We start from the raw sequence: 12,156 nt of genomic DNA on the forward strand, positions 1-12,156 counted from the left end.
CACACTCTTCACCCTCCATGATTCTGCCCCTTTCTAAATGGTTATCTTTCTAAACCTATCTCTCACAGATATGCTTTGCAAACCAACCTGGGCAGTTTCCTCCATGTTCTCCAAAAAATTTGTATTTTCTGCCACCACACCCTTGGTCATACCCTTCCCTCAGTCTGAAATGCCCTCCCCAAAACTCAATTAATCAGAATACTAGTCATTCTTTAAGAACAGTGCAACTTTCACCTCCTCCATGAAGCCATCACCAGCACAGCTGAAAATGATCATTCCCTCTCTCTGACCAAAGAATTAGCCCCCATGTGGTAAGGACTGTCTTCTGCTTCTTTGTACCATGACAGTGCCCAGCACAGGTGACTAGCACATAATAAGTGTTCATTAAATAGATTTAATAAATGCATGCACACTTACACACCTACAGAATAACATCACACTAGAAATAAATAACACCAACCATTTTTACCAAGGCAAATAAGGAACAGGAGGTTTAAAATGTCATTTTGATTCTCCTCAGGTACACTCGGAAAACTACAAAACCTATGAGTAAGGTAGACCCAAACTCACCCACCAATAAGTCAAAGGACTATGTAGACATTTGATAGTATCTCTATATAGTGAAGTAAAAATCATGTTTTATCGAAGTTAAAAACAGCTTAATTAGCACAAAATCACAAAGTTAAGGCTATGCCAAGGAGGAGTTTTACACAGTCTTGGGGTGATGACAGTCAGTACTCCCTGAGACAAAGTGAATAAATGATTAAGTGCCCCAAACCTCTAGCCTAGAATGTTAGGTATTTATGCTACATAATAAAAGCAGAATGATTTTTTTTAAATAATTTAGCTGTTTTATATTTCATTAAGAGTCCCCAACTACTGAAATATCTAATAAATATTCATTATTAAGGTAAAAGGAATTATTGATATACACTGCATTCTTGCTAGCCCCAGGTATTAGGGAGCCCATTATATAATCCCATCTAACACATAAATCAAAATGAATAGTTAGCATTTGACTTCTTCAACTGAACAACAGCTACCAATACATTAGGTCAGATTCCTTGTCTACCCAAAACAGAAAATCAGTGTCAGACAGTGATGGAGTTGAGGAGAGTCAGGATTGTATTTTTTCTAAATGTCAGCTTCAAAGGTCAGGAATATGATGATGATAATGATCATAATAAATAATAATGGCAGCAAACACTTCCATATCATTTATTACATGCCAAGTATGGTTTTGAGATCCTTACATATGTCAATCTACCTAATCCTCAAAAGATTTCTGACACATATATCACTATAATCCCATTTTACAGATGAGAAAACTGAGGCAAAAATAGCTTGGACAACTTACTCAAGGTCATGCATCTCATAAGTTACAAAGCCAGAACTGACGCTCAAGAAGCCTAGCTAAAGAGCCAAAGCTCTTAACCACATTCAGTACCCTTCTCTGCCTGACTCCCAGGACTCCTATGGCCTTTATCTCCTGCTGATTGAGTACCTTTTCTCCATCCGCACTGCTGCCTTCCTACCTCTGTGAAACCTGTTGCTTTAATTATTCACTAATAATTCTACATCTTCCTAAGGTGTAGAACTCAGAAATACAGGATGTGATTCTAGTAGCCTGTTTTAGGTAATTTCAAGTCACTTCTTGATTTGAAGAATTCTCAGCTTCTGAGATTTGAAATTTCAATAGCACTTCCTATCTGTTACCTGAAAGAGGAAGGTAGGGATACACTTACTAGTATCTGGAGTTTTCTCTTCAGATCTGCCAAATAAAAATTCATATTTGGCCTTGGCAACACTCTGGGAATGTGCTGATGCACTGTTAACCCAAACAAATGTCTCTGCCTGCAAAATTAGAGCAAAACAAAGACATCATTAAAAGTATATCATAAAAAATACATCATAAAGCAAATCAACCAACAAGAGAATGGTTATGACATTTCTACTTGATAGAATGCTATACAGCCATTAAAAATGAAACATGAAAATCATAACATAACATAAATCAGAATACAAGATGATCACAGCAAGATTACAACTATATAGAAAGATAAACATATAAACATCTATAGGGGAACAAGAAAAATATGAAAAGGTTGGCTTGACTGGAGGGCAGAATTATGGTAGAATTTCTAAAAATTAAGTATATGTTACTTTTTTGCAATAAGAAAACTGTATTTTATTTTTAGACACATCATTTTCCAAATGATTATCATTACCCACAGTCCATACCAGGAATACTTCTGTGCATGGGTTCTGCTAAAGTATGTAAACAAAAGGTAGTCTTTCCCCAAAAGAGACCACATTTTTATTTAATCAGGAACACCATTTAGCCAAACAGGAGTATCAGGCGTTTATACTTATTATCCTAAATTCAAGTATCTGTCCCAGTGTCCTTTGGGACACTTATTTGAAAGAAAAACTACAAAGGTCACTGAAGTGGTTCACAACATGATTCTCAACTCCTATCACCCTTTTCCTGGCTGCTTTAGGCAACTGCCAAAAATCAGGAGTGCCTCCTTTCTCTGGCCTAGGATTAATTAAAAATAAGTAACAAGGCAGAAATTTCAAAACACAAAGAAATTTGACCGAGTCCAATCAGGGAGTCATTATGCTGCCTCTTCACTCCGAACTCAAAAATTAAAACCAGGATCCAGATATTACCACACTGGTTTCTATCGTCTAATCATGAGGCATCTTTCTCATGTCTGAGCAGCAACTGACCATTCACTTTAGGAGAGAGGAGCATGAAGGGTTCTATCAGCAACCAGGCAGCTACTTCAAGGAGGGAAATTTTATGACATCTGCTTTACCCTTTGGAGCAGAAATGACTGACAGCAGAGAGGAGGCGCATGGCTGGGTTATGAGTACCTCCATTACCCTCTGCAGACAGGTTCAGTGGGCCGGCCTCTCTTTGTTCTTGAATAACAATATCAAAGACCTTCTTGAACAATTTCAGGATTGCAATTTCTTAAAATAGCTCTACAATCACATAATGTTCACAATGTGTAAAATTATTCCACTCCTCTTGGAGTTGCATGTTTCATAATCACAGGCTGTTAATTATCCTTTTCCCTGATGGAGAGGCAATATTCACTTGTTGATGTGTTTAGGGAGCCTCAGGCTGATAAAGGAGGAATTTGGTGCCCTAATTTAGGTAGGGGTGGTTAAGAAAGGCTCTCTCCCACAGAGATGAGAAGGATGGGAGCTGAGGAAGGGCAGAAACATGCAGCTGAACAGAGGGAGGGTCACACACAATGGCCTCAAAGTATGAAAGGACCAGGCTACCCAAATAACTGAGGGAAAGCCAATGTGGCCACAGAACAGTGGGTACACGGGCAAGTTCAGAGGCAGACCAGAGAAACAGCACAGCAGGAACAAACACTTGAAAGGACGCAGGGGCCAAAAACACAGGCTGCAGGTCAGGGAAAGGCTTGACGGGAAGCCACTGGACTGTTCTAAATGTACGGTGGTCACTAACGTTTTTATTAGGTCATTCACTTACACTTTAAAAAAAATCATACGGTTGTTATAGGGGAAACTGATTGGAGTCAGTCAAGAGGAAGGAGAGACACCAGTCAGAAGTGCCAATGAGAATGCATGGAAGTTTCGAGTAGGACGACGGCAATGGAAACAGACAGAAGTAGATAAATATGAAATATACCTGTAGGGAAACTCTATATAAATTTTCTGACAAACTGGGTTTAAGGAATAAGGGAAAGGAAGAAATCAAGCATAACTGTAATGGATAACATTTACTAACCACTTAACTCCAGGCCAGGCTGTTCCAGTGCAATACCTGGGATGTCTCATGCAATACTCAGAACAGTCCTATGAGGTGGGGGCACTGCTGCCATCCCAGTCTCACAGGCAGAGAAAGGGAGGCTTGTCGCTTGTCCAAGGTGACACAGCTAGTAAACCGTGGACCCCAGATTCAGATCCTGAATCCAGAACCCATGGCCCAGAGAATGATCCCAGGAATCTGGTTTGAGCAGCTGGGTGGTGTGTTGAGATGGGGGAGACTAGAGAAGAAACATTGTCAATAGATTGCATTTGGGCCTGAGGTAACCTCAGGAAAACAATAGAGAAGAAGATTTTAAAGGAAAACTCCATTACTTGGGAAAAGAGTCTGAAAAAGAATGGATATATGGGGAGTTCCCCGGCGGTCATTAGGACTCTGCACTCTCACTGCTGAGGGCTGGGGTTCAATCCCTGGTCAGGGAACTAAGATCCTACAAGCTGCACACCGTGGCCAAAAACAAAAAAAGAAAATGAATGGATACGTGTATATGTATAACTGAATCACTTTGCTGTACATCTGAAACTAACAACATTATAAATCAACTATACTCCAAAGTAAAATAAAAATTAAATTAAATTTTAAAATGCTGATTTCTGCATCAGGGAAATGCAAATCAAAACCACAATGAGCTATCACCTCACCCCTGTCAGAATGGCTAACATCAAAAAGAACACAAAAAATAAATGGTGGTGAGGATGTGGAGAAAAGGGAAACCTCCTACCCTGTTGGTGAGGAAAAAAACAAAACAGAACTCCATTACCATGGTGCTAGAAAATAAGAAATGCCATCGATGAAGCAGCAATTTTAAGGAATTCCAGGAAGGTAATTTTTTGACACACAGTCTTAAAGCCTGGGAACTATTCTCCAAAGAAAGGTTCCTCTTGAGCAAGAGTGCTTAACCTCAGAATTTTGGAAGTCTGAAGTTAGGGAAAAAAATTACATCTTTATTTTCACTTAACTTAAACCGAAATGTAGCTTTTTTTTTTTCAAATATGCATGTACTCAACAAACCACAGTATTATTATCAGTAACCGTAACTTTGTCACCAATTGAAATCACAGCCATTTTCACTTCATATAACAATTATTGCAAATAACTTGAACTATCATTTATACCCATTCCTACTTTGAAATGACAGTAGTTACAAGACCCACCACTAAATCTCACTATGAATAAGAAAATACAATATATCACCATATCACACATCTGTTTAATATATTGGTACCCTATATAATTGGTTTCTTTTACAGCTCCATGTATATTACTGTATACACTTAAAAAGCATTACTCTGACAAGAGATCCAGAGCTTTACAAGACTGTCAAAAGGGGCCACAGCACAGAAGAAGGTTAAGAGACCCTGTTCAAGAGCATCAGTCCTTAAACTGCAGTGCATGGTCTATTAGTGGCTTTGTAAGCAGCTGTGTGGGTTATGGCCAGATTTTCTTTATAAATAAGTTTATACACACACATATATATTTAACAGAATAAAATGGAAAATACCAAAGTAGATATAGAACTTGGTAAGATAACCATTGTTTTATGAAACTTCTAGAGTGTGTGTGTGTTTTGGGTCATGATGTAAAATATATTTTTCACCGTGAGTCCAGATCAAAACTGTGGAAACACAGTGCTCCAGAGTGGTTCTCAAACTTAAGCATGAATTAGCATTACCTACAGGGCTTGTTAAAGCACATATTGGGGTTTCACCCAGAGTTTCTGGTTCAGGGGGCCTGGGATTTGGGGCCTGAGAATGTGTGTTTTCTAGCAACTTTGCCCGCGATGTTGATGCTGCTGGTCCAGGGACCACATTTTGTGAACCACTGCTCTAGACCAGTGTTTCCCATGCTTTACTGTATATATGAACTGCCTGGGAGTCTTGTTAAAACACAGATCAAGCAGGTCTGGGGTGGGGCCTGAGACTCTGCATTCCTAAGACGTTCCCAGAGGATGCTGATGCTGGTCCACAGAGCACACTTGTGCTAAGGTTTGGAAGTGAAGCACTGTTCAAAGCACAGACTCTCACAGAAGAGAAACACCTGTTAAAACGATGCTCTAACCAAGAGTAAAAGATACTACAGGGCTCCACTCTAATAAAGCACTCCATACTCTGAAAATTGTGGGGAACCCCAAAACCCAACATTCAGGCCCAGTCAAAGCACAACCATTCCCCTGACTTGCCCAGTGAAATAAAATGCACTCGGCTTATATTAGTTATTCTTAAAGCTAGGTGCCCCACTGCCCTTCCCATGCCAAGGGTTACAGTTCTTCACCCACCTATCTCCACAACAATTTTTGCAGGTCAAAAAAATTTTACTTGAAATACTCAGCACTACTTTTTCTTCTGTATTACTAACTGAAAAATATATATTCTTTTTTATCACAGCCACTGTGATAAAGTATGGGATATGAAGTAACATTAGCAAATGGACTGTCGGCTGATCCAGACTTGAATCCCAGGTCAGACTCCCACTCAGTCACACTAATGTTCAGTCCTGGACTTCAGCTTCAGTCTTAGACTTCAGCTTCTTTTTATTGGTAAAAAGAGATATTCAAATTCATCTCTAAGGTCCCTTCTAATTCTGAAGCACAAAGATTCTTCACACTTCTGAGCCACCTTCACAGATATTTCATTAAGGAGGAATAACACAAGTCTTTTCCTTGTGATGAAGTTACAATGACATGGTCACCATAATATGTAAGTCGGCAGTCCATCTTTAAATGGACAGGACAAGTAAAATCTCAACCTTACATTTTACATAGCTTTTCAAATTTACAAAGAGTTTTCACCTAATATCATCCAAGTCTCAAGATGTTGCTGATTATAATTACCAATTTCAGATACAAGAGAAACACTACTGACGTAAACTAATTTTTTTAATTGCCTAACTATAAAAAATCAAGAGGAGAAAGCAGAAAGCTGCAGGCAAATTTTAGAAGTAATTTCAGTTGACTTGGGAGGGGACGTATGGGGTCAGGGGTGGGAGAGGTGGAGACAGGGCTTGAGGGTAGTCTGAGGAGGGTGGCGTGCTCCTTCACATCCTTATCATTTCAATTTCAGGATCATGTTCAGAGGATATGAGACCTCTAAAGTCAGTCAGGGCTGAATATTATAAAGTGCTTTAAGCCAGAGAATATTAAAAGCTAAACTAACGACTATAAAAATAATGTTTCACAACTCACTCAAAACTAATATGATTCCAACATTCACACTCCATGCCTGATCCCACTCAGTGTCATCTGATTCCATCACCCAGAAGTCAGGCCCACGGAAGCAGGGCACCGAGTGCGGCAACTCAAGTACAGGCAGCACTAGAAGCTTAGTGCCAATGCTGCCAAAGACAATGGTTGGGTGTTATGGGCAGAACTGTGTCCCAAAATTCATATGTTGAGTCCTAGCTCCAGCACCTTACACGTGACTGCATTTGGAAACAGGGTCTATAAGGTCATTAGGGTAGGCCCTAATCCAATATGACTGGTGCCCTTATAAGAGATTAGGACACAGACACACATGGAAGTCCATACAAAGACACAGGGAGAAGGCAGCCAGCCATCTGCAGGCCAAAGAAAGAGGCCTCGGAAGAAACCAACCCTACTGACACCTTGAGCCTGGACTTCTTAGATTACAGACCTGTGAGAGCATAATTTTCCCTCTGGCTAAGCTACCCAGTCTGTGGTACCTTATTACAGCAGCCTATCATCAGGGAAAGCTGAAAGAGTTAAGAGCAAATGGGAAGTTGTTTAAGATGACAGGTAACTTAGGTCTGTTAAAAGGGAACAGAACCAACCAAGCCACACCAAAGAATACTCAAAGGCAAAGGAAAGGGGGAAGGGGGAAGGTGGAAGGAGGAGGGGTCAACACAAGCAGGACTGGTGAAAAGGAAAGGTTATCAAGCAGTTAGATCCCCAGATCTGTTTCACTGGAAAATTTGCCACCCCCCACTTCATTCAGGCAAAAGACTGGAATTTTATTCATGAGTGAGATTTTTCACAGAACATCTCTGGCCTGGGGGACACGAAGCACAACTGATACAAGGACACCAGAGTAGCAAGGGGACTTGCTGCTGTATGCTAAGATGCTTAGACTTCTTCTCCAGCTCTGTTCCCTGAGCTGGTCTACAAGCAGGTACCCCCAGTAGCAATGAGCACACCCAGCCACTCAATATCCAGTTCTTTTATTTCACCCAACCTATGCAGTGCTGCACCCTGGACTTTACCCTGCAGGCAAGAGATCTGAAGAGCTTTCTCTGCAGAAAGCAACCACCTCACGAAGAAAGACCTAAATAGTTATGTCAGGGGTCCACTGATGAACGGCTTAACCAGCTCCTCCCCACAGTGAAGCTCAGAACTTCCAACTGGCTATTTAGACCCACTATTACATGACATTAGATTCCTTAACTTCCATGACTATGAGTTATTTGAAAATTACAGGCCCATTATTTTGCAGAGTGTTCTTCAACGTGGGTTTGTCTTTACATTTCCTCATGATTACAGTCATATACTTTTTTTTTAATTTTTATTTTATATTGAGTATAGTCGATTTACAATGCTGTGTTAGTTTCAGGTGTACAGCAAAGTGGTTCAGTTATACACATATCCATTCTTTTTCAGACTCTTTTCCCATATAGGTTATTACGGAATATTGAGTAGAGTTCCCTGTGCTATACAGTAGGTCCTTGTTGACTATCTATTTTATACAGAGTAGTGTATATGTTAATCCCAAACTCCTAATTTATCCCTCCCTGACACCTTTCCCCTTTGGTAACCATAAATTTGTTTTCTATGTCTGTGAGTCTGTTTCTGTTTTGTAAACAAGTTCATTTGTATCATTTTTTTAGATTCCACATATAAGTGATATCATATGATATTTGTCTTTGACTTACTTCACTTACTATGATCATCTCTAGATTGATCCATGCTGCTGCAAATGGCATTATTTCATTCTTTTTTTTTTCATTCTTTTTTTATGGCTGAGTAATATTCTATTGTATATATGTACCACATCTTCTTTATCCATTCATCTGTCAATGGGCATTTAGGTTGCTTCCATGTCTTGGCTATTGTAAACAGTGCTGCAATGAACACTGGGGTCCATGTATCTTTTTGAAGTATGGTTTTCTCTGGATACATGCCCAGGTGTGGGACTGCTGGATCACATGGTAGTTATATTTTTAATTTTTTAAGGAACCTCCATACTGTCCTTCATAGTGGCTGTTATCAATTTACATTCCCACCAACAGTGTAGGAGGGTTCCCTTTTCTCCACACCCTCTCCAGCATTTACTGTTTGTAGACTTTTTTTTTAACTTTTTATTTTATATTGAAGTATAGCCAATTAACAGTGTTGTGATAGTTTCACATGCACAGCAAAGGGACTCAGCCATACATATACATGTATCCATTCTCCCCCAAACTCCCCTCCCATGCAGGCTGCCACATAACACTGAGCAGAGTTCCCTGTGCTATACAGTAGGTCCTTGTTGGTTACCTATTTTAAATAAAGCAGTGTGTACATGTCGATCCCAAACTCCCTGACTATCCCTTTCCCCCATCCTTCCCTGCTGGTAATCATAAGTTCATTCTCCACAGTGGCCGTATCAATTTACATTCTCACCAACAGTGCAAGAGGGTTCCCTTTTCTCCACACTCTCTCCAGCATTTATTGTTTCTAGACTTTTTGATGATGGCCATTCTGACCGGTGTGAGATGATATCTCATTGTAGTTTTGATTTGCATTTCTCTAACACTTTGCAATACTGAGCATCTGTTCATGTGCTTTTTGGCCATCTGTATGTCTTCTAGATCTTCTGCCCATTTTTTAAAATATTTTACTATACTTACTTTATTATTTATCCTTCCATCTACGTATAGTTCAATCCTTCCTTTATATCAGTATATTTCAAAAAATATTTGTAGACATCAAGTACACTTCCTTCTAAAAAATTTAATATGCATATAATCACCTAAAGGTCAATATTTATTTTTTAACACCTTTATTGGAGTATAATTGCTTTACATTGTTGTGTTAGTTTCTGCTGTATAACAAAGTGAATCAGCTCTATGTATACATACATCCCCATATCCCCTCCCTCTTGCCTCTCCCTCCCACCCTCCCTATCCCACCCCTATAGGTGGTCACAAAGTACGAGCTGATCTCCCTGTGCTTCGTGGCTGCTTCCCACTAGCTATCTATTTTACATTTGGTAGTGTATATATGTCAATGCCACTCTCTCACTTCGTCTCAGCTTACCCTTCCCCCTCCCCGTGTCCTCAAGTCCATTCTCTACGTCTGCATCTTTATTCCTGTCCTGCCCCTAGGTTCTTCAGAACCTTTTTTTTTTCCTTAGATCCCATATATATGTGTTAGCATACAGTATTTGTTTTTCTCTTTCTGACTTACTTCACTCTGTATGACAGACTCTAGGTTCATCCACCTCACTACAAATAACTAAATTTCATTTCTTTTCATGGCTGAGGAAAATTCCATTGTATATATGTGCCACATCTTCTTTATCCATTCATCTGTCAATGGACACTTAGGTTGCTTCCATGTCCTGGCTATTGTAAATAGAGCTGCAATGAATTGTGATACAGACTCTTTCTGAATTATGGTTTTCTCAGGGTATATGCCCAGGAGTGGGATTGCTGGGTCATATGGTAGTTCTATTTTTAGTTTTTTAAGGAACCTCCATACTGTCCTCCATAGTGGCTGTATCCCTTTACATTCCCACCAACAGTGCAAGAGGGTTTCCTTTTCTCCACACCCTCTCCAGCATTTAATGTTTGTAGATTTTTTGATGATGGCCATTCTGACCGGTGTGAGGTGATACCTCATTGTAGTTTTGATTTGCATTTCTCTAATGATTAGTGCTGTTGAGCATCCTTTCATATGTTTGCTGGCAATCTGTGTATCTTCTTTGGAGAAATGTCTATTGGGTTTGATTTTGATTGGGTTGTTTGGGTTTGTTTTTTTTTTTATATTGAGCTGCATGAGCTGTTTGTATATTTTGGATATTAATCCCTTATCGGTCGCATCATTTGCAAATATTTTCTCCCATTTTGTAGGTTGTCTTTTCATTCTGTTGATGGTTTCCTTTGCTGTGCAAAAGCTTTTAAGTTTAATTAGGTCCCATGTGTTTATTTTTGTTTTTATTTTCATTACTCTAGGAGGTGGGTTCAAAAAGATATTGCTGCGATTTACGTCAAAAAGTGTTCTGTCTATGTTTTCTTCTAATAGTTTTATAGTATCCAGCCTTACATTTAGATCTTTAGTCCATTTTGAGTTTACTTTTGTGTATGGTGTTAGAGAATGTTCTAATTTCATTCCTTTAGATTCTTTCCCAGCACCACTTATTGAAGAGACTCACTTTTCTCCACTGTATATTCTTGCCTCCTTTGTTGTAGATTAACTGACCATAGGTGCATGGGTTTACCTCTGGGCTTTCTATCCTGTTCCATTGATCTATAAGTCTGTCATTGTGCCAGTACCATACTGTTTTGATTACTATAGCTTTGTAGTATAGTCTGAAGTCAGGAAGCCTGATTCCTCCAGCTCTGTTTTTCTTTCTCAAGACTGCTTTGGCTATTTGACATCTTTTGTGTTTCCATACAAAATTTAAGGTGTTTTTGGTACATTTCCTCATGATTACATTCAGATTATGCATCTTTGACAGGAATGTCACAGAAGTGATGCTATCCACTCTGCATCCTATTTAGAGACACAGGATTTCAATTTGTCCCATTCCTGATCATATTCACTTTGATCTGCCAGGCCTCTCTACTGTCAACTGAGAACTTTCTCTCTGTAATTAATCAGTATTCTGTGGAAAGACTTAGAAACTATGTACAGTAAGTCCCCTACATATGAACGAGTTCCATTCTGAGAGCACATCTATAAGTCCAATGTGTTCGTAAGTCCAACAAAGTTAGCCGAGGTACCCAACTAACACAATCGACTATATAGTATTGTACTGTAATAGGTTTATAATACTTTTCACACAAATGATACATAAAAAACAAACAAACAAAACAAAAAGTAAAGAAAACATTTTTAATCTTATAGTAGTACAGTACAACAGCTGGCATACAGAGGCTGGCATCAAGTGAACAGGCAAGAAGAGCTACTGACTGGAGGAGGGAGAGGAGGTGGGAGATGGTAGAGCTGAAGGATCGTCAGCAATAGGAGACAGACGGAAAGCTGCAATTTCACTCATGCCTGCCGTTGATGGAACGCACGTTCACATCTCTGAAAGTTTGCATGTAGGGGACTTACTATAAATATTCTGTTCCTCATCAAACCTGCAAATTATAAATTTATTTTTATCAATAAGGACTGAATTTACTATTTT

General features: G+C 39.3%; 1 protein-coding gene across 7 annotated transcripts in view; it reads right to left on the reverse strand.

The window, feature by feature from the left end:
• The window catches only part of PSD3 (pleckstrin and Sec7 domain containing 3), a 669,219-nt gene that overhangs the window by 532,380 nt on the left and 124,683 nt on the right, over positions 1 to 12,156 (reverse strand). For 6 of the 7 annotated variants that reach the window (XM_079909126.1, XM_079909122.1, XM_079909125.1 and 3 more), the window contains one exon: positions 1,746 to 1,854. The exons of the other annotated variant lie outside the window; for it this stretch is intronic. In XM_079909126.1, the coding sequence (XP_079765252.1) occupies positions 1,746 to 1,854 (109 nt within the window). The remainder of the gene's footprint in view (positions 1 to 1,745; positions 1,855 to 12,156) is intronic. 7 annotated transcript variants of the gene reach the window in all.

This window comes from Stenella coeruleoalba, assembly GCF_951394435.1.
Source record: "Stenella coeruleoalba genome assembly, chromosome: 21".
NCBI lineage: Eukaryota > Metazoa > Chordata > Mammalia > Artiodactyla > Delphinidae > Stenella > Stenella coeruleoalba.